At 57.1% G+C, this 22,985-nt stretch overlaps 1 protein-coding gene across 1 annotated transcript; it reads left to right on the top strand.

The window, feature by feature from the left end:
- The first annotated feature begins 16,682 nt into the window (after positions 1–16,682).
- LOC129399800 (pre-mRNA-splicing factor RBM22-like) lies at positions 16,683–17,868 on the top strand. The gene is given in 2 exon segments (XM_055121172.1): positions 16,683–17,743; positions 17,745–17,868. Coding segments are annotated over 2 exon segments (1,185 nt in total).
- Positions 17,869–22,985: the final 5,117 nt, after the last annotated feature.

Genomic DNA, 22,985 nt, shown 5'->3' with positions numbered 1-22,985 from the left:
GCCTCAGTTCAGTCCCAGATGGTGCCAGGAGCAGACACGTGTCCCTGCGTCCACTCAGAAGAGAGTTCCTAGGCAGGAAGCAGGCAGAGAGGACGGTGCAGTGGGCAGGGCACACGCCCCGCATGCCCCGCACGCCCCGCACCCAGGGTCGACGCCATGACCCCGAGTGCCAAAGGTGGGAGTGGCCTCTGAGCACTGCTGGCTGGGCCACCCCCTGCACACCCACCCAGAGGTGGTGGGCAGGCTTGGGTCACGTTTGAGACAGTGACGGCTGTGGGAGACAGGGCCAAAGAGTTGGGTCCTGCAGAGTGTTGGGGAAACGTGATCCCCCAGGGAGGGGCACTGGAGGGGCCGCCACTTCCCGGCCCTACGTCCAAGCCGCCCTGGGGGAAGTGGGCGTGTGGGCTTTTTTTTTCCAATTATTTTTTAAAATTTTTGTTATTGAATCACCGTGAGATAGCTACAAAGCTGATCAGGGTTGGGTTTCCACCACACGGCGTTCCAACACCCACCCCTCCAGCAGGGTACACTCCCCCACCCACCACCAATGTTCCCAGTTCCCCTACTGGGAGATGGGCACATTTCACAGTGAATCAAGGGGGAGTGGGGACTGGAGCACACAGCGGGGAGGGTGTTTGCCTTGCACATGGCCGACCTGGGTTTGATCCCCCGCATCCCATAGGGTCCCCCGAGCAACCGCCAGGAATGATTCCTGAGTGCAGAGGCAGGAGGAACCCCTGAGCATCGCCGGGTGTGACCCAAGGTAAGGGGGCAGGGAGGAGGCTGGAAAGACCATGAGAAGCAAGGCCCAGGGCCGTCAGCCTGCCCTGACCCGGGTGTGAATCCTCGGCTCCCTCAGGGGTCGCTCCTGGGCACAGAGCCAGGACGAGCCCCTAAGCGGGGCCGGTGTGGCCCAGAAACCAAACACAGCCAAAAGGAAATTGGCGGGTGGTTCCCGGGCTGGCCCAGTGCACTGGGGCAGAGACAGGAGGGGGGAGGCAGCCCAGCAGGAAGCTGCTCCCTCCGCCTGCTGAGCTGATCCCAAAACCGGCACTGTTTCAGCGCGTCCAACGGAGAGCTCGAGGACCGAGGTCGCCCCGGCCCAGGAGGACCCAGCCGTCACCAGGAGCCTGTTCAGTCACCGCCAGGGAGCTGCTCCTGAAACGGCACAATCTGAGCCCGAGAGTCGAGCCTGAAATGAAACCTCCTGCCAGCACAGACTCGCCCGTGAAGACCAGAGGGGAATGGCGGGCGTCCCCGCTCGGTGAACGGCCCAACGGGACCTTCGTACCTGCTACTATGCCTGGAGAGGTGAGTGTGCCCGTGTGAGCACAGGAGGGCACTGCCCAGTCCTTCCTCAGCTGCAAGTTGCCAGCCTCGATGTCCCCCCCGGAGCCCGAAGGAAGGAAGCAGCCACAGTGAACCTGTCTCCCCAGGAGGGCGTCTCTGCTGGAGGAACGGGCTCTGGGGACTGGATCTTTGTTCTCTGCGCTTGAAATGCTTGCTAGACGTGAGCGCGTGCGAGCCCACTGCTGGAAACAGCTGGAAAGGTTTGGGCCACCGGACTCCCAGCCACTGGGCTTTGTGTCCCTCACGTCACTTCCCCCGCCCCCTTGTGATCCCAGGGACGGTCGTGCAGTGAAGGGGCTCCTGGAGCCATGGCCCCTGGCCCAGCAGGCCCACCCCCTCTCGGCTTGTGACCTCTGTTGCAAAACACACGCCCTCCAGACCCCAGTGAAGGGGACGGCACACGACACTGTCCTTGGCCTGTCCTTCGCCCATCCTTGCCATCCACAGCGGACTTTGATGTCCTCTTGGCTTCTCCCTCCGGCCTTTCCCAAGCCCCGAGTTTAAATTGACTACAAGAGCATTCCGGTAAGCCACGCAGACCGGAGAATGCTCCGGAGCCCAGACCAGGCCAGCAACACCGGGGAGCTAATGCGGCCACGCCACCTTTTCTGAAAAATGAAAACATACCATCTATTGATGCCATCCAGCATGTCTGACTGCTGGAGGAAAACCTCCAAATAATCCTAGTGAGATTCCTGTTGAAGATTGAATGTAATCAAAGTAAGGAAAGAGTAAAGTGAAAAATGTCTGCCACCCAGGCAGAGGGGGAGTGGGAGGGGGGTATGCGGGGGGGTTGGTGGTGGATCAAATATGAAAACTTTAACTGTATTTCAGTGATTCAATAAATAATTTAAAAAAATATAAATAAATAAATAAATAAATAAATAAATTGACCCCAAGAGATTCCCCGAGTCTGGCTCCCACGCTCTCCCCTCTGCGGGGCAAGTGGCAGATGCAGAAGGCTGGTTGGCACGAAACCTTCCGTGATTCTGTTTTGTGTGGCGTTTTTTATAATGTAGGCGCACTGCTATTTATTCAGCCATTGATGAAGCCAATTGAACTGCCTTCCATGATTCTACAGCCGAGGACTGAGGTGTGCATGGAGGGTCTTAGCTGAGGTGTGCGTGGAAGGTCTTAGCTCAAAGGCCCGAAGCATTAGGGGCGGAATCTCTTCTCTAGCAGGCCTGATGGCCAGGAGAGCAAACACTTCCCTCGCCCGGTGCCGCCTCCCAGAGTCCAGCGGTACCTCCTGCACCAGGGTGGGCAATGGAGCTCGAATTCCTCGAGGTGAAGACGCTAAACCCCTCCGGCAACTGGTCGACCCACACAGCACAGGGCCCGGCTTGGCTGCAGATCGGTGCGCTCTGCCTCGGACAAATGGGGTTCTGGGTCCACTCAGCATGTCAGAACCTGCTCGCTCTGGCCCTCGGCCGAGGGCCACCGGCTTCTCCGAGCAGAGAACCCGGCCCCCTCTGCAGAAGAGCAGGGCGGAGGGCTTTGGAATGTGACTCTGGGGAGATGGGAAACAGCCCCCCCTTGGCCCCTGCAGGTGATCAGAAGCCAGCGGTGCCAAGGGCCCCTTGTTCCCAGCCCTGCCTGCTCCACGCGCTGCCATCTGCACCCCCCCACGCCTGTTTGCAGGCCCTTCCCCAGGGCTTTTTGCAATTGGTGGGTCTCCTGGCCCGGCCCAGCCCTGGCGGGGCCGCCTGGCCATCTTCCCTTTGAAGATTATGGGGCTTTAACCATGGTTTAAAGTGAATTTTCCCCCCTCGTGTTTTATTATAATTAATGACCAGAAAACTCTTCTCCACCCCCTTTGTCTCTTAAATGTTTCTTCCCTCTTTAAAAAGGCAATATTTCTCCTACCCGGGGATATGGATGAGCCTGTCTGGGGTAGGGCGGCCCCGGCTTCATCTGTCAATTTGATGATGCGAAGCCAGAGAGTCCGGCTGGCACTGGCGGGGGGATTACATCGCCGTGCCTCGTGGGGGCTCCCCAGCTCGTGGCCCCGCCGCAAGCTTACCCAGCCACGTGGGCCAAGACGTGCCCTGAACCCGAGTGCTCCGATCCATCTGCAATAGCTCAGGGCGCCTGCGAATCCATCTGACTGCCAAGGTGTAGGAAATCAGCGTCCGATTGCTGCCAGTTCCCCTCGCGCTCTGGGACGTGCATATGGCAGAGCCAGATGGCCTCAATATTTGATGCAAAAAAAAAGAAGAAAAGCAAAGACTATGTGTGTGTGGATGCTCGTGCACGCCTGGGCACAGCCACACCGGGTCTGAGTTCTGCTCAGCCTCCACCGGGGCCTTCCCCTGTCCATGCGGGGGGGGTGTTAGAGGATTCAAGGGTGCCTTGTTGTGGCGTGGAGGGGCCTTTTCCCGAGCATCGAGGGTCGGCCCCACTCCACCCAGGAGGACTCCAATCCGCATCTATCGTAAGAGAGTCCCTCTGGGTGGCACATTTGCTATTTCCTTGTGAATCCTTGTGATCTGGCGGCTCCCCCTTGGGAGTGGACTTGGGGAGCTTGAGAATAAACACGGGGTGACGCCCCCCCTCAAAGCGACAGTGCTCAGCATCCTGACCGATGCAGGCAGGTCTGGATACTCCAGGATAGTCTGAGTTTGGTACTCTGACCCCGGCCCTTCCGAATGCTTCTGTCTCCATCCTCAGGGACGGGCACCCCAGGGGCCCTAAGCTGCAGGGACCAGGGGCTGCCCTCAGGCTGACGGCGAAGGCGGTGCCATGGGGGGCCTATCCAGAGTGTCACCTCTAAGAGGCCCCCTGGGGAAAGTCAAGCCCTCGGGGTTAAAGAGCTAACATGGAGCAGAGGGCGTGCAGCACTTTCCTTGCACGCGACAGACCTGGGTTCAACCCCCAGCCATGCGTGTCAGGGCTCCCTCCCGGTGGATTCTGTTTCGAACCTCTGAGCACCATCGGGTGTTGCACCTCATAGTGCAGGGCTGGAATCGGGGGCCCATCGGGGTGCTGAGAGCTGACTTTGCCTCCGCTGCTTGGGCTGAGGGAACGATGGTCCCTTGGATGTGGGGGCCCCGTCCGAGCCTCGTCCTTGTAAACTAAATTCTGGGGGAGACCAGAGTTCGGTTGTTTCCTGCCGAGACCAGGGGGAGTCGGTGGTGGGTCTGTCCCCCCATTCGGATCACAGCAAGTGACCGTGGTGGGAAGCAGAGGCCCCCTAAGGAAACCCGGGAGGGTGACACCCAAAGCCCAGTCTCGGGAGCACTTTCCAGCATGGTTCAAACTGGGGGTGTCGCAAGCCTCCCTCGGGTGGGCACATCATAGAGCCAGAGCCCACTTTGAGGGACCCAGTTCGGTGAGTCTGGAGGGGTTCTGGGTGCCTCGAGAGCACCTCGGAGCTTCTGACTCACCCCCTGCCCTGCAGGCCAGACCAGTGACGGTCCTCAGCTCTGACAAAGGCCGGGGCGGGCCGGGGTTGGCAGGTGGTCTCCTGGCCTCTGGCCTCTGGGCAGCTCCGTCTAGATCCTGCCAGGGGCGGTGGTAAGGATGTTCCTGGGTGCTAGAAGACCCCAGACCAGAGCCTGGGTGTCTCCCCACCGAGACGGGGGTCCCTCACCCCAGGGCTTCAGAGAAAAGTCTCCAGGATTTTGTTCTCCACACCTGCAAAGGGGCCCTCACAGAAGGGAAGAACAAGATGGGGCCCAGGTGACTGACCGGCGTGGCACCGAGAACTCTGACCCCCCTCCCCAGTCCCCGCAGCCCTGCCCGGCCAGCTCGGAACTGCGTTAGCGGACAGGAGCAGAGGCCTGGGAGCGAAAGAATCACCTCACAGACGCTGAGACTCGTGGTGGGGGGGGGCGCCCCGCGGAAGGATGGGGCAGCTGGCTGCCAGGCCCGTCGGGATGCGCCAACACTCTCCACTTCACTTGTGGTTGGGGACACACCCTGCAGTGCTCAGGAGCCCCTCCCGCCTCTGCCAGGGCCGTGCAGGGCTGTGAACCAAAGTGACGTCTCCCTGAGCCATAGCGCAGCGGGTAGGGCGTTTGCCTTGCATGCAGCCGACCCGGGTTCGATCCCCAGCATCCCATAGGGTCCCCAAGCACCACCAGGAGTGATGCCTGAGTGCAGAGCCAGTAGGAAGCCCTGAGCATCGCCGGGTGTGGCCCCCAAAAGCAAAATAATAAATAAACCACCCACATCCCCCGCATACGAAGCCCCGGGGGCTCATTTCCTAACAGGGTCCTGGGGCTCCGAGCAGGAGGGAGGCTCTCAGGGGTCTCTGCTGTCCACATACATGTGGAGCCACTGTTAGACCTGGGCTGTGACCACAGAGCCCGGGTCCTTCCACTGACCACGGAAATTTCTGGAAATAGGTTCCGCAGGAGCAGTTTGGCGGCTGTGGCATATGGACGCCCACGGAATAGACAGTTCAGTCCAGCCCCAGCCCTGGACCAAGGGGCAAGCTGGGCCCTGCTGCCACTTAGCATCTGGTCACGTGGTTTCACCAAGGAATGCCCACGGCCTCAGTTCATGTCCCCCAACAAGGGGACGTTCAGACAGAAGAGCCCAGGCCCCGGGGCGGCAGCCGGGGCCCAGGAGGACAGTCCATCGGGTGTGGGGTCCCCGTGCCTAGCCTTGTCCTTGCAAACTGAATTCCGGGGGAGACCAGAGTTCGGCCATTTCCTGCCGAGACCAGGGAGAGCCGGTGGTGGGTCTGTCCCCACAACAGCGTCACAGCAAGTGACCGCCGTGTGGGGACTGTGGCCGGAAGCAGAGGCCGCACGAGGACCCCGCTGCCCGGCCGGGTTGGCAGGGTCACGTGGCCGCAGCTGCCAGCCCCGCACACGCAGTGGTGCTGAGTAATGAGCACTTAATCCAAGCCAGACGGCGCCTGGCCTGCACCCGCCTCCAGCCCAGAGAGCAGGGCGCACTCGGGGCCGGGGGCTTCTCCGCCACGTCTGTACCCCGCCCCCGCGAGAGACTGTCCCTGTCCAACTCCCAGCCTCAGGACCGTCCATGGGGAGGTTTGCTGCTGGGCAACCCGGGAAGAGAAGAGGCCGCGTGGGGAAGCTCCCCCGGCTGACAGGCTCTCGCCTTCTGGGCCCGTTCCCCCCGCCCCGGGGGCTGCCCACACAGACCCCCAAAGGAGAAGAGGGCTGGCCTGGTGACACCGTCCTGCGGGGGAGCCCCCCTTCTCCCATCCGGGGATACAGAGGTCAAACGTCTGGCTCACAGCCGGCCCGTCTTGTCCCTCCTTGGCAGGAGAAGAGAGTGGACAGGCCGGGCCAGTCCCTTTACGGCGAGACTCTGACATCCCCTCCTGGCCCCAGCCCTGTGTGGCCCCAGGTCTGACTGGGACAGGTCCCAGTCCCGCAGGGCACGGAGGTGACACATTATCCCCTACCCCGACGATGTTTGCAGCATCTGCTTTGCAATAAGAATTGTGTGTGTGTGTATATACAGGGTGTGGGCACATTTGGCAATGCTTGGGGCTTACTCCTGGTTCCACACTCAGGGTTCACTCCTGGGGGGACTCGGGGACCCGAGGGGGGCCCCTGCTTGGTCACATGCCTGGCAAACACCCACCCACCATATTATCTCTCAGGTGTCACTCAGTCAAGTCTCGAGAGTCCTCGAGATGATTCAGAGAAGGGAGGAATTGTGCCCTGCTCATGGTGGGGGGGCACACGTGGGCAGGGGTCTCTGCTGCCCCCACCAGCAGGGGATGGCCCAAAACTGGGGGTTCACCCCCAGGAGTCTCCCTAGACCTCCCAAAGGGCAGCTAGAAGACAAAAGATGGTTTTTCTCCTAAACCTGCATCTTCTACCCACCTCCCCACACACATGCACACACACACACACACACACACACACACACACACACACACACACACCTGGGTGCGCTCACTGCAGACCCCCTGCCCAGGCCCCCAGGGCCCCCCCTGCACCTGCCCAGCCAGCGTCCTGGGAAAAAGAGGCTCAAAGCCCATTTCCAGTTCCCCAGCCCCTAAAGCAAGGCACGGAGCAGGGTCTCAGGCGCTGGGGGAAGGCGGATGCGCCCCACCCCCAAGAGTCCCGAATGCAAAACTTCCACCTTGAGTCACATTGAGGTGGAGCTGTGACCTCCAGATTCTGGGTGTCCTAGGTGGGTGTCTCCCAGCCTCAGTTTCCCCAGCTTGGATGGAGCCTCCACAGGGCCTGGGTGCCCCCCTTCCAGACTAGAAGTAGGGGGTCTGCTGAGCGCCTCCCGCCCGAGCCGGCTCTGAAAGCCAAGTGCACGCCCCTAGCCTCCCTTCTTCCCCCCCCACCCCAGCCTGGGCAGCGTCTGGTGCCCGATGTTTGTTATTCCTGCCCCACCTTCGGGAACGTGGGTGGCGGGCCTGTCGAGGGCCGCTGAGTAATAAGTGGAGAAAGCACGGCCCTGGTTCCCAAATAAACAGGCTTGTGAGTGATGAGGGGACCCCCTTGGCACCCCCGCCCCCACCCCACGGGGCAGCTGGGGCCGCGGCACCCGCACCCGCTTCTACACGGAGCCGAGTAAACACGCCGGGCCCCACTTCAAAAGCCGCCCTGGCAGCGGGGCGGGGGGCGGCTGCTGCTGATGGGAGCAACGTGTCTTTGGGGGTCTGGGGTGGCCTCCGGTAACAGACGGCCCCCGAGACTTCGAAATACATCAGTGCAGAGGCCTCAAAGGCCCAAGACGGAGAGCAGGAAAAATAAGTAATTCCGTTATCTCTGATGAATTTCTGCCTTTGATCTGGTGCCCCCTTCACCCGCTCCCCCTCCACTGCTCCCACTCCCCTCCCCGATTCCGCTCCCTCCTCTCCCTCTTTATTATATATTTTTTTCCAAACCTTTCCTCCGCGTTTGATTTATGCCCCCCGCAGCTCAGCGAGGCTGACGTCCCTGATGGATGGGTGGGTGGCGGGGTTTGGCAGAGCCCGGCCAGGTGGCTGGTAGGGGGGCGCGGAGGGCCCCCGCTCACCCCGTGCCCAGGGGGACAGGCCTGGCTCTGGGGAAAGGGGTGCCGGTGGGAGGGGTACACACCGGCACACCCGGACGTGCTGCCAACTCGACTCTGGAGGGTCTGAGGCATCCAAACTCCACACACGGGAACGAAGGGCTCAACCTTGCATGCAGCCAACCCCGGTTCGATCCCCGGCACTGCCAGGAGTGATTCTGGGTCTCTGTACTCCGGGATAAATCCTGAGTATCACCAGGTGTGGCCCCAAACTACCACCCCACCAAAAAAGCATGCCTGCCTGCAGCCCAGGACTCCAAGCAGGGGTGCAGGGTGAGGGGACCGGGGCAGAGCTCTGGGTGCGGGCTCTGACCCACCCCCTACATCTCCCCCCATCTCACCCCCACTCCCGCCCTTCCCCTCCCCGCACTGCTGTCCTCGAGCTGGGTGACACTCACTGAAGCTGCTCAGCGGCTGGAGCGATCGTCCAGCGGGGAGGGCGTTTGCCTCGCACGCGGCTGACCCTGGTTCAATCCTCGGCATCCCAGAGGGTCCCCCAAGCACCACCCGGAGTGATTCCTGAGTACAGAGCCAGGTGTGACCCAAAAAGCAAACTAAATGAGTTATAGAAATATCATTTTAAAAAGTGGAGACGACGGATCCTCCCGGCCAGGGTCAGCCCGAACCTGGAGCCTGGGACGCGCGCCCATGTCACTTCCGGCCTGGCCCTGGCTGAGTAGTTCTTTCCCTTCCCGGTTCCCAAAAGACGCGGAGAAAGAAGCCAGACCCTAGCGGCTCGAGCGCCCATGTTTGATTTTCTTTGGCATCTCGGAGCTCCCAAGTCCTGTGCTCTCTCCCCAGAGTCCTGAAGGACTCAAATTCTGGAGCCGATCATAGTCCAGATGGGGGAGCTGAGGGGGGTCGTGGCATGTAGGGGGCAGCCAAAGGAGCACCTGAACTTGAGCACGGGACCCCTCCTGGCCACCACCTATCCTCACTTCCTGCCCCTGCTAGTCCATCAAAGAATAAAATTCTAAATGGGTGAAATTCCAAACAAAGGATAAAATGCAGCCAATTAAAGAGATGGATACAGTGAAGAGGTTAGAATAACAGAATCCTGGGCCAGCCGGCCCCTCTGACAGGGCGGGGGCCGAGCCTACACACAGCACCTGGCCACAGCCTGGAGCCTCGGGCACCATCTGTGGAGGTCAGGGGACCCAGGGTCACGGCTGTCCCTCCCTGCCCCCGGCGGAGGGTGTGCGGGGTGAGAGTGACGGTGCTCTGGCGCCAGTGCTCCGGCCCCAGCGGGCCCTGCAGCCCTTCATCTCCACGGTGCTGGGATTCTCAGCAGAGGGTGGCCGGGTCCCTCCTTTAGGGAAAAGCAGGCTCACATCGGGCTGGAGCGATAGTTCAGCAGGGGAGGGCGTTTGCTTTGCACACAGCTGACCCGGGTTCGATTCCCAGCATCCCATAGGGTCCCCTGAGCACCGCCAGGAGTAATTCCTGAGTACAGAGCCAGGAGTAACCCCTGTGCATCGCCGGGTGTGACCCAAAGGACAGAAAAAAAAATGGGCTGGCCCCAGGACACAGGGCGGGTAGCTGCCCACCTGCTCCCCCTGGTCTCCCTGGCAGCGAGGCCCCGTCCACCCCAGCTGGACACACCGGGCATTTGGCATGCGCCCTCCCCCCCTCCCCGCCCGGCGCCTTTCCTGCTGCAGCTTTGTGGGTTGGGAGCGTCTGGGGTCTGGGCACAGCCAAGAGCCTGGCAGGTGACCCAATGTGCTGGGCTGCTCCGTGCCTCCCTCAGGGGAAGCAGCGGGCGGGACGAGGGACGGGGACCTGAGCTGGACACGTCCAGCCCCTGCCCCAGAGCCCCCAGCACCCCCGCTTCCAGGGAAACCTGTGCCCCGAGTTCTTCCTTATCTTGGGAGTTCTTCCTCCCGAGGAAGCCCATGCGTGCCCCTGGGCTTCCTCGGGAGGGGGCTGTGGGTGTGTGGACGGGCAGGACGAGCGGGAAAGAAAGGAGAGAGGGAGTACTGGCGTGAGGCCCGCAGGCAGAGGTCAGAGGTCGTGGAGTTTCCAGGGGCCCCAGCTGCAGAGACCCCGCGCCCTCCCCCGACAGCGGCCAGTGCTGGTGTTGGTGGGGGGGGGGCGGTCTGCTCAGTCCCCTGTGGAGTCACTACGGCCCCTTCCCTCATCCCGGGCTGTCTCTCGCCCCCGAGCCTCATTACTGCCATTTTCCAGGACGCTATCAGAGGGCCAGGAAGCCTAGTGCCTGGGGCTGCAGGGTCTGGTGGCCCCGGAGCAGACTCCCATCAGCCCCATCTCGGCCCCCCGCATCTGCACCTGCAGCCCTGACCGACACCCAGACTCGAGAGCTGGGTGAGAGGGGCACCCGCAGAGGGGCTGGGGCGGCCCGAGTGGGAGGGTCCCGGCCCGGCGCGGCTGCAAACACTTACTTGCCCGGGCAGAGGCCCGAGCTGATTCTGGCCCCTCGAGCGCGAGGCCCTGGGAAGTGCCTCCCTTCACTCAGACTCGGTTTCCCCACCTGGGGCCTCAGTTTCCCCCCAGAAGAGCAGGTCATGGGGTGGGAGAGACAGCACAGACCTTAACCTCTGTACTGCCAGGCAGCCCGCCCGGGCCTGATTCCTGGCACTGGGGGGTCCCCGGAGCACTTCTGAGAGCCCTACTGGTCCCCAGACACTGGTGCCCGGTACCCAGGGTCCCGCCTCAGCACCCTCCTGAGAAACGGGGTGACAGCAGGGCTGGTGGCAGGCCTCAGGGGTGACCCCTGCCCCCGAATGGTGGCCACGATGATTCGGGGAGGGAGAAGGATGGACGCTGAGCCCCCACCCATCCCCAGGCCTGGTGCCCGGCGCCCAAGACCGGCCCTGCGGCCCCACTTGAAGAGTTCGGGCGCCCCCTTGTGGCAGAATCTCCACCCTGCCCGCTGGGCTCGGGGCTGCCGGACAGTCCCTAGGGGGAAATTCAAAGCAACTGTGACAAAGTAACATGGCCCTGCGCCAGCTGCCTGAGCCCCTGGACAGAGGTATTCGCAGGGGCAACCTAGGGTAATGTGAACCGTGAGGCTTAGGTTGTTTTTTTTTTTTTCCCCTGGCAGTGCTTGGGGGATCATATGGGATGCTGGGGTGGAACCCCGATTGATCCCAAGGTTTTGATTTTTGGATTTGGGGCCACCCACATTCAGGGACCGTATGTCATGCCGGGGATTGAACCCCGGTCAGCTCCATGCAAGGCAAGAGCCCAGCCCGCTGTGCAATGGCTCTGGACCCACGACTTTTGAACATTTTCTTTCCCACCACCCACATCATGTGACCTTGGAGACGCAGGCTGGAGATACATCTGGGGGGAAAAGGTGCTTTGGGTTAGCCCCCCGCTCCCCAAAGAAGACCAAGCAAGTTGCTTCACTCCTGAGACCTAGGTGGGAAGGGGAATTAGGGAACTTTCTGGGTCCAATTTTGTTTTAAATCAGGGGCCGGGGGTGTTGCGTAAAATACAACAGAAAAAAGGGCCTTGCAAGTGGCCATCCCTGATTGGCTCCCCGGCATCCCATAGGGTCCCCCGGAGCACTGTCAGGAGTAATTCCTGAGTACAGAGCCAGGACTAAACCCCTGAGCATCGCTGGATAGAGTCTAAAACCCAAAAGTAAAGATTTCTTTTTGATGTCACATTAGTGACACGTGTCACATTGATGTCACATGAGAAAGAAAGTAAATGTTTTTGGAGGTTGTTGGGGCTGGACTGAGCTATCAGGGCGAGCCCATGTATACTGTACCGTACTACGGACAGGAACATAGGGACCCATGAAAATGGGCGAGACTTCTCGTGTGTCCTGACTGGTTTGGATGAAGCTGAACATTTTCCCCTTTCAAGCTGCTTTCAGAAAAATAATTTCAGAATACTGAAAAGAGCAGTTTTTCCTTCTCTCACAGAAGCCTGGCTGGTCTTTGACATGCAGATGGCGTTAGCCAGGCCTGACCTTTGATATTGTAAATTGTAGATTTCAGGTGCAGGCCCAGCTTTGTCTTTGGGATGTAAATCCAGGTGCCTGTAGAAGGTTTCAGTTTCGGTTTTGTATCTTTTCCTTCTCAGTTCTGTATTCTTTTCCCGAGGCTATAGGCCTACCCATTCAAGGAAACAATATGTTCCATTGTCTCAATGTTCTCCCTGTAACATTTTTTGATGCCTTTGGTGACGTCACTATATTGCGCCCTTTAGAGCTACCATGATCAATAAAAGGAGGTCCACGAGGCCCTCTGCCTTTGCTAAGAGCCAGAGCGAGCCTTAGTCCTCCAATCAGTGAATTTCTTCCGCGTTCCTATCTCAGCGCCTCCGATTGCAGAACGTTCACGCAACAGGAGGTTTGATGTCGCTGCACTGACCGCCCTCCCCCAAGAGCCAATATCCATCCTTCGCCACTGCCCAGCGGCTTGAGGCTTCGGGGAGCGGAGGGGAAGAGAAGACGTCCCGAGGCTGGCACCGGGCTCCAACAACTGTTTAACTGTTCGCTGCCTATAGATTTTGAAAAGACAATCGAAGAAAAAGCAGTGGGGCACGGAGCTACACTTTGTCCTCACTTCGATACAGCATTGCACATCAGCTGCCGCAGAGAGGGGCGAGAACGCCACCCCCTGCCTGCTGAGGAACTGATTCTTTTTCCGGGGAAGGGCAGGGCCACGGCCAAGGGCCCTCTGGAGGTGGACACCCCGCACAGCCCTGCAGCGCCCCCAAGCTGTGCCGGTCTGTAGGGTCCTGGCCCGAGCTGACCCCGTCCCCCTTCTCTGGGGCGCCTGGCGCTCAGGCAGCCCTGTACAGTGCAGGGGAGGGCCTTTAGGTTCCTTCTCTGAGTCGCACCTGCCAGGGGCCACTACACGGCCTCTGCCAGGCCAGCACGGAGGCCAGCATGGAGGCCACGGCCCTCGCTTGGGTCTGTGAAGGCGTCAGTTTCTCTTCCGGAGGTGTTTGGGGGTGGGAGGAGCTGGACCACTCCTGGAGGTACTCAGGGATCATTGCTGTAGGTGCTCGAGGGTCCCTCCCGGGGGTGCCCAGGGGACCACATGTGCTGTCAGGGATGGAGCTGGGATCAGCTGTGTGCAAAGGAACTGCCTTACCCCTTGGCTACCTCTCCGACCCCTTGCGGGAGTGTCCTGCAGCTCTGACATGGGGGTCCTGCAGACCCTGAGCAGGGGGAGCCCCGGTGCAGCCCGAGAGGCAAGGACTCGCTTAAACGTGCAAACGGGCCACGGGACCTGCACCCGCCAGCTACCCCCCAGGCCCTCTCCTCCCGCCTCTGTCCCAGTCCCAGGGGCTGGGGACCAGCGAGGGGCAGCCCGTTGTCGAGGGAGTCCAGGGCCGGGCTCCAAGACTCCCGGTCCCAAAGTTTCCTACGCAACCATCAGGTATGGCAGGAAGGACACACTAGGTGGCGAGGGGAAGGGCTCGCCCGATCTGTGCTCGTAACAAAAGGGGCTCAGAACTGGGGGTGCAGTGCAGGTAAGCATCCAGCCTGCCCGGGAGGCCCGGGCTCCCAGCCCCAGTGCCGTGGGGGTGGTGAGGGTGGGGGCGACCCGGGCTGGGCATGAGCTCTGTAGACAAGGCCTTGAATCCACAGCAGCACGAGGTGCCCTGAGCACTGCCGGGGTGACCCGGTGACCCCCCACCACCACCAGGGCCGAGCGTGGAACATCCCATCTAGGTTGGCCGAGTATCACCAGGAGTGACCCTGCCCCCCCCCAGCACTGCTGGGGAGAGACCCCCCAACAAATCAGGACACCCAGGATGTGTCAAGACACAGGCGGGGGCCGGAGGCGTAGAGCAGCGGATAAGTCTCTTGCATTGCAAACAGCTGACACGGGTTCGATTCCCAGCATCCCATATGGAACCCCCGAGCCTGCCAGGAGTGACCTCTGAGAACTGCCAGGTGTGGCCAGACACAAAATCAAAATGACACAGTGAGAAGATGACAAGGACCCTGGGCCTCCGGACCCAGTGGGGGGTGCTGCTGTCCTGGCCCCGTCAGCCTCACCAGGTTCCTCAAAGGGGCGTCACCGACAGACTCTAAGCAGGCCACGCTCCCCACCCAGTGCTCGGCGGCGGGGGAAGATGCCTGAGAGAAGGGCTGCAGAAGGTTCCAGAACTCCCGTGTCTCCCACCCCTTCCCCAGCAGGAAAGGCCTGGCCCCCGTAAACTTGGCTCTGAGCCTCCCCCGACCCCAACACAGGACTCCCCCCTCTATTCCTTGGCTCCGGGGTGCTCGGGGGAGCCCGGCCAAGACACCTCCCAACCCCGGGGCCGGAGCCTTTGATCCAGCCCAGCACGCGGCCAAGGCATTTTTATGTGTGATTGCTGCCAACCGAGCCCAGCCAAGAATAAGATTAGGGCGGGCACGGGCCCAGACCCCGTCCACGCCCGCCCAAGCCCCAGGCTCCTCTGCGGCCGCCGCCTGGCTCCTGGGTGCCCCTCGAACAGGAGCCTGCAGTTCCAGATGGTCGCTGGGACCGCGCGGTGAGAAATAACCCCCTTTACTGGGGTGGAGAGTAACCTGGCCTGGGGGCTGGGGCGAGAGCACAGCGGGGAGGGCGTTTGCCTTGCTCGCGGCCGACCCGGGTTCGATTCCCAGCAACCCATAGGGTCCCTGAGCACCGCCAGGAGTCATTCCTGAGTGTGCATTGCCGGGTGTGACCCAAAAAGAAAAAAATCTCTTTCCCCTGACCCTGATGGGATGCCGAGATGATGTCACACCTTCCTGCCGTCTACTGAAGCTCCCACGTGGCCACAATCCAGAGACACACAGATGAATGTCGGACCCCAGCAACCTGCCACAGCGATTTCTTCAGACCCTGGTTATGAAAGTCTTAGAATTCCTCACAGCCGTGCGACATTATATTATATCTGTAACAAGCAATACAAAACACATTGTCTGGCATTGCATTTTCAGGAGGTATGAGGGATGGTAGGACTGGTCTTGAAATATCGACGGAAACTGAAGTAGAGAAAGAGTATTGTGCAAATTGTCTGCCATGCAGGCAGGGGGAGGTGTGGATGGGTGGGCGGGAATTCTGGGGATTTGGGCGGTGGGAAGCATGCACTGGGGAAGGGGTGGGTGTCTGATGACCGTATGATCAAAGTTCAAACATGAGAGTTTTGTTACTGTACCCCATGGTGAATCAATAAAAATAAAGAAATAAATAAAATAAATATTTATTTCATTGGGTTCATGCAGGCTATTATTTCTCTAAAATGGTTTCTCCATATGTAATGGTCAGAGAGTCTCTTGCCTGCACGCCTGGCTGTCTTCCCCCGGGCCCCTCAAAGGGGGTGGGCTCCAAAAAAAAAAAAAAAAGACTAACCTGGCCTGAGGACTGTGGTCTGAGACATCCAGAGAGATGACCCCGGGAAGAGCCAAACTTGAAGCTTAGTATATCCCCTACTGTGTTCGTACAAAAGTGACTAGAGGGGCTGGAGTGATAGCACGGTGGGTAGGGTGTTTGCCTTGCACGCGGCTGACCTGGGTTCTATTCCCAGCATCCCATATGGTCCCCTGAGCACCGCCAGGGGTAATTCCTGAGTGCAGAGCCAGGAGTAACCCCTGTTTATGGACAGGTGTGACCCAAACAGCAAAAAAAAAAAACCAAAAAGACTAGAAATATTAGAAACTGACTATGATTGTTTAAATTATTAGCTGAGGAAAGGAGAAAGCAACACACCCTGGATGAAGCCCCAGCCTTGAGTTGGGTCTCCTAGTAATCTGAAAGGCTGAACCCTCAGATGAGATTTTGTCTTTGGGTTGATCTCCCAGAACTTCCCCTGAAGGTGTGGCCTTGTCTCCGTTATGCTAATGCTCAACCCCACCCTAGGTGAGCCCCACCCTTCCCGAGTTCTATAAAACTGTGCTGAAAGGGGCAGAGGAGGGACTTTGAGACTTTGGACTCGGGAGGACTTAGAAGACAGAGAGAAGATGGTGACTAGGAAGAGGATGGCTGCAACCAGAGGACTTCAGGGTCTACGAGGAGACTAGGATGATGGACCTGTGACGACTGGGACCACGACCAAGACTACAACCAGAACTACAACTGGACTACACTGGGGAGGAGAGAAATCACCTGACAGCGCCAAGCCTGGGGCCCTGTTCCTCGGTTCCCCCATCCTTCATCCACCCGCCCGTCGCCTGACCGGCCTGGGAGACAGTTCTCCAGCATAGGACGCTTGAGTCCTGCCCGAGCCCTCTGCTGCTGCTTTTCTCTTTCTGTTGTGGAAAGACGCAAAGGCCCTGAATAAGACGTCGCAGCTGGGAGCCGGCCTCGGGCCTGACAGGACTGTGGTGTTTGGTGTCCGTCCCGACTAGGAAGCTGCCGCCATCTCTGGACACACTCAAGATGACCTCGCTGGGCTTCAATGCACCCAACAGGCAGGACTGGGAGGTCGAGGACTTCCCGATTCTGTGCCAGACGTGTCTTGGAGAAAACCCGTATGTCCGGATGACCAAAGAAAAGTACGGGAAGGAATGCAAGATCTGTGCCAGACCATTCACAGTATTTCGCTGGTGTCCTGGAGTTTGCATGCGTTTCAAGAAAACCCAAGTGTGCCAGACCTGCAGCCAACTAAAGAACGTCTGTCAGACCTGCCTGTTGGGCCTGAGGTACGGCCTGCCCGTTCAGGTTCGTGACGCAGGGCTGTCATTGAAGGAGGATCTGCCCAAGTCAGAAGTTAACAAGGAGTACCACATGCAGAATGTGAGGAGAGAGATTTCTAACTCAGATGGAACACGGCCTGTCGGCGTGCTCAGGAAACCCGCCGGCCCCAGGAATACGCTTCTCAAGCTGGCACGAACGAAACCTTATTACAAAAGAAATCGCCCCCGTATCTGCTCCTTCTGGGTGAAAGGAGAGTGTAAGAGAGGAGAGGAGTGTCCGTACCGACACGAGAAGCCCACAGGTCCAGATGACCCCCTTGCTCATCAGAATATTCAAGACCGGTACTATGGGGTCCAGGACCCTGTGGCAAACAAACTGTTAACACGGGCATCAACGATGCCCAGTCTGGACCCGCCCGAGGATAAGACTATCACCACATTCTATGTGGGTGGTCTGGGAGACGCCGTGACTGCGACAGATCTGAGGGATCATTTCTCTCAGTTTGGAGAGACCCGGGCGGTGACTGTCTCACAGAGACTGCAGTGTGCTCTTGTTCAGTTTGTCACCAGGCAGGCTGCAGAGGTGGCTGCTGACGTGTCCTTTAAGAAGCTGATCGTCAACGGCCGGAGGCTCCACGTGAGGTGGGGAAAGGACAAGGGTGGAGCCACAGGTGCTGGGATCGAGCTAGAGCCTGTCCCGGGGCTGCCAGGAACACTTCCTCCTCCTCTTCCTGCAGAAAAAGAATCCTCTGCCAGCTACTTCAACCCACCGCCAGGTGGTCCTCTAGCTGTGGTGAACATCACCCCCCCCCCCACTTTTGGGGCCACACCTGTTCCACCCGACGGGACCACCCCCTCCTTTCATGAGGGCTCCAGGACCAATCCATTATCCTGCTCAGGACCCTCAGAGGATGGGAGCTCAGCCTTGAATCACAGCAGCCCCCAGCACGTTCTCCCCACCCTGATCACTGCAGAAAGAAGGCACGTGAGGGGGCTGGAGCCATAGCACGGCGGGTAGGGTGTTTGCCTTGCATAAGGCGGACCCAGGTTTGATTCCCAGCATCCCATATGGTCCCCTGAGCACCACCAGAGGTAATTCCTGAGTTCAGAGACAGGAGTAACCAACCCCTGAGCATTGCTGGATGTGACCCAAAAAGCAAAAAAAAAAAAAAAAAAAAAAAAGGTGCATGAAAATCCCAGTAAACGAACCTGGGAATACACATAATTTTCCTTCGTTTGTAGTGTCCATGGTAGCTGAATATGTTCAGGTGCAGGCAGTTGGACAGTCATGCTTTCCTACATGTATGTATTCAAAGGACTGATGGACTACAGATAAGCTGCCGTCAATACATCTGATTTCTGATAGAACATTACTAGTAAGACCTGTCACGTCCCCTCATCTCCACGGGGAACAGGAACTCTGAATTGTAAAGTCCAGCTCTGAGTTACCATCCTAATCGAATATGTTTTGTATCTTTGTGAGGTGTGGGGGGAGAAAATCGACCTGTGGTAAAAGAAATAAATAAATTTTGAATCATTTTAATATCCACTGAGTATTTTTCTTTTTATCACTGCATCGCCGCCCATGGCCTTAAAGGGCCAGGCTCCAAGGACTCCTGACCAGGCCGTTTCTAGTAAGGAATGTAATTTTTTTCTGTTTCTTGCCTTTAGTCAGGTGACCCGGATGTCTGGGGATCACCAAACACAAGACAAATAGAGAGTGAGGGACTGAAGAGATGGCATATGCAGCAAAGTCTTTATGTTTTATGAAAAGAAGAAAGATCACTAAGATTCTATGCAAACTACCTCCAGGACCATGCCTCAGCATGGTCTTATCCTGCCTGTTATTCCCAAGGATCAGCATTAGGCTCCAAAACAGAGACCTGGAGGAGAAATCAGAGTGGTGGGCAGAGAGAGGACAGACCTCTAGCCCTGACCTGGAAAGTTCCTGCTTGGCCCGGAGATGTCCTGATGGCAGGCACTCTGGGGTACCAGGTCAAGCCCCACTTTGGAGAGACACTGCCAGAAGCTCCTTCCTCTCTTTGGGATGCAAAGTAGGCTAGAATTTGGGCTGTCTGTCAGGAGAGGACTGATAGGCTCGGTGGACGGGGAGGATATTGCAGCCCTGAGATCCAGTACTCCAACCTGGGTCCCAAGGAAGGTCCTTATGGGCCCAGACTGGGGCTGCCTCCTAGGCCAGAAGCCCCTATTATTAAGCACCCCTGAGCTTCAGGGCTGCCCACAGCAACCGCAGCCCCCTAAGTGGCTCTGCGTGGGTGTTGCCACAGGGAATCAGCATGAACAAAACTTTATCCTTGTTATGCTCACAAAATTATCATGAGTATGTATGTCTGTGTGTGAGTGTGTTTCGATGTTTGGGTCACAACAGGAAGTGCTCAGGGCTATTTGAACTTGGCAATCAGGGAACACTCCTGTTGTGGCTTGGGGGACCATTTGGAATTCTAGGGATTGAACCTGGGTTGGCCTCGTGCAAGGTAAGAGCCCTCCCCAAAGTACTAGCACTCAGGCTCTGTCTAAGTAAATTTCTGTGCAACACAGTACAAGTGATCCCTAAAGAACTATCCCCTCCTCATCAAAAAACCCAACTACCAGGGATTAGTGTTTGAATATTAAATGTAATCAAATATAGTAAACTACCTTATCAAATAAAAAATAAAAAATAACCTCTTGCTTTAAAAATAACCCCTTTACACGCAATATTCACCCAAACAGCCGGGGTCGCCTGGTCAGGGTCAGAGAGCTGGTGACGAATTGAAATACTTTTCAACTTAACTTGAGAGAGCAGAAATTCTTTATCAGGAAAAAGACACTAAAGTGGGGCCGGAGAGACAGTTAAGAGAATACGGTGCTTCCCTTAGTGAAAATGATCAATCCTAGGCATCCCATGTGAAAACATGATCACTGATGGAAAAAATTTCTGAGAGTAGAGCCTAGAGTAACCTCTGGGGAATTACAGGTGTGCCACCCACCCAAAAAAAAAAACCAACTAAAATTGTCAGAAAAGTAAATTTTATTTAAAACTCCCAGACACATGCTAGTACCAGGCCCCCAGGATTTCTAATGGCAGCGGCCAATGAAAAACACGAACTTCAACAAGGTCCTTCACCAATGGGAGCTGAGAAGCTGCCCCTCAAAGAGATCTGGCAGTTTACATACGTATGTCTAAACCAAAAGCTTCAGGAGAGGGTCCGTCTCAACCCCTGGATCAGAGGGTTGGGATGCTCAAGACCTCTGCCAATAGCAGGTAGGCACCCCAAGACCCGCAGCCCACCGTGCTCTGCTCTGGACCCAGGACTCACTGCCCCACCGCAGATCTGGAGGAGATGCCCCCAAAGATCACACGCTCATACCTGAGACCCCTGTGATGCGCAAAATTCCCCCCACTACATCCACCAAAGCTCCACATCCTCCTAAAGCCTCGGGAGCACAGCGGACCCCAGGAACAAATTAGATACGGTTGAGGGGGAGTGAAAAACAACCACAAAGTGCCCCCAAAGCTGGCACGGCCCCGTGGGTCTCGGGTACAGGGACTGGAAGGGAGAGGCGCTCATGTGCTTCCACTAATTGGCCTTCAGTGTCCCCCTTCGATGGTGATATATCACGTTGTCCTTTAAACCCATGCCCGTAGGATGCCTGATCCACCTGACATCATTTGAATATAAATGTGCACATGGAAGACTCCCATCTGTGACATCATCAATTTCAGCAAGGAGCCTTAAAGTGCCAGGTTCCAAGTGGAGACAGACCATTATGCCAGCTTAGGTGAATCGGTGCCAGGGGGATGGGCTCGGATAAAGGAGAGGAGAGGCAAGTGCTGGAGGGGCCGGTCACAGACTTCAGGGCAGTGTGTTAAGGCGGAGTCCCGTTATCCTGTACTGGTCAAACATAGAACCCGTGCTCCCATGTATGTTTCCATCATAAAAACAGAAGCAGGTCGTTTCAAGGCAAAACAGATAAACGACTCATAGGACAACGATTTCTCCAAAAGTCATTCATCAAAATGGGGTAAAAGCAGTGACTCTGAAGCCAGCCCTGAAGATGCAGAGGAATTGGGCTAGCAGCAACCCTGAGAGCTGGAGAGACATTGGACAGGACCAAAATCTGGCAAGAATGCACTGTATTGTGAACACTCTACCCCTTGAAAACACGCAATCAAGAACTCTCACCTACAAGGAAACCCCAGGACACAGCTTTAGAAACATGTTTTCAACCAAGAGTCTGGGGCTGGAGAATAGTACTTTGGCTTAATGCTTGTGTTGAACATGGTTTCTCTGAGTTCCATTCCGGCATCCAGAACAAAACCAGGACAAACTCCTGATGTTAAGTGGAAAGAAATTATATTGGGTTAAATGGTTGGCAGCCCACTCCTGACTTTTGTAACCTCACCTTGTTCTGCTTCTGTAACCATGCTTATGCCCCCGAACTGTATATAACAATGCACTGTGCTTGAGTCCTGTCACATACATCCTGACATCTGCCTGTCGGTTGGGCTGGAATTCACGTACGTGCCTAAAAGATAGAGACCCGCTCACAGAAGGAGTTGCTGAGAACAAGGAGCCCAGATAGTGACTCCATTCCCACGGCCCAGCAGATAGTGACCCCGGCCCAGTAGATAATGACTCCAGCCCAGCAGATGGTGACTCCGGCCTGGCAGATAGCGACCCCGGACCCACGGCTCTACAGATAGTAACTCCTGACGCAGGGCAAGGAGAATGAAAGAATGTCTTCAGGCACCCGAATTCCAAGATAGTGGCTCTGGACGAGGCTACGTGACAAATGTGACTGGCCCAGTGGACTCAAGCCCTATAAAAAGGCTGCCCTAGCTAGCACAAATCGCTGCATCTACTAGGGGTGCAGCCCCAGCATGTTGGTTTGAATAAACTTTTGTCTTGCAAGACTGGCCCATCTCTGCTTCTTGCGGCCCGGACCCAACACTAAGAACTGCCAAGTATGGCATAAATTACATAAAAGGTACTTCTATAAAAATCTCATGTATGGACCAACACTAAGAACAGAGGTACATAGGAGCTAATGAGCACCAAACCTTGCAGGATCATTTTGTAGACTTGGTCTTTTGGACAGACCAAAAACGGTTTTAATCATTCTGGAGGCTAGTAGGGTTGAGATTATACCACTTCCAAAAGCAAACACGCCCAGGGCACAAGCCAGGGAAGGTCCTCAGACACTCACCCACACACACGCCTCTTCTTCCTGTCCTTATGGGTCCTCATTGTAGACAGGACATCAGCGCAGGCTTCACCCTAAAAAGACCTGTCACCACAGAAACAGGGTATTAATTAGTGACAAGGAAAACATGACAAGGCAACCCCGTGTGTCCCTAACAAAATCAGGCACATCCCTCAAAAGGCTTGACTAGAATCCCACATCTGATATGCACTAAATTGGCAATTAACGGTTACATAATTCCTAGGTTTTAATTTCAGTCTGAAATTGAGTCATACTGTAGACCCCCCAAAAAGCCCTGGAAGTGACTCTAAGCTCTAAATAGCACGTGATGGGGTGAGGCCCTAAAAAAAAATGAATTCATGTTCAGAGTGATACTCCAGCAGGGTGGGCGCTTGGTGACAGACACATCTGAGTTTGATCCCTGGCAACCATATAGCACTGTCAGGAGAAATTCCCGAGCTTTACTAGGTGTACTCCCTTAATCAAATCAACTTAAAAAAAAACAGTAATAAATGAAGTGGCAAGCCTAGTAAAGGAGTATAGCGGGTAAGGCAACTGAATTATAGATGCTGACCTGGTTTAGTACAAAGCACCCACATGGGCTCCTGAGCACTGCAGGAGTGATCAGTCAGCACATAGCCAAGAGGAATATGGACTATGACCCCAAATCTAATCCAAAAGGGCCGGAGTGATAGTCAGCTGGTAGGGAATGTTCTTTGCACACAGCCAAAATGGGTTCGATCCCCGGCATCCTATATTTTTCCCTAGGCACTGCCAGGAGTAATTCCTGAGTGCTGAGCCAGAAGAAACCCCTGAACATTGCTGGGTGTGACCCCAA

Source organism: Sorex araneus, chromosome X (genome assembly GCF_027595985.1).
Source record: "Sorex araneus isolate mSorAra2 chromosome X, mSorAra2.pri, whole genome shotgun sequence".
Taxonomy (NCBI): domain Eukaryota; kingdom Metazoa; phylum Chordata; class Mammalia; order Eulipotyphla; family Soricidae; genus Sorex; species Sorex araneus.
Note: the sequence above shows the minus strand (reverse complement) of the source record. Positions and strands in the feature narration are given on the sequence as shown.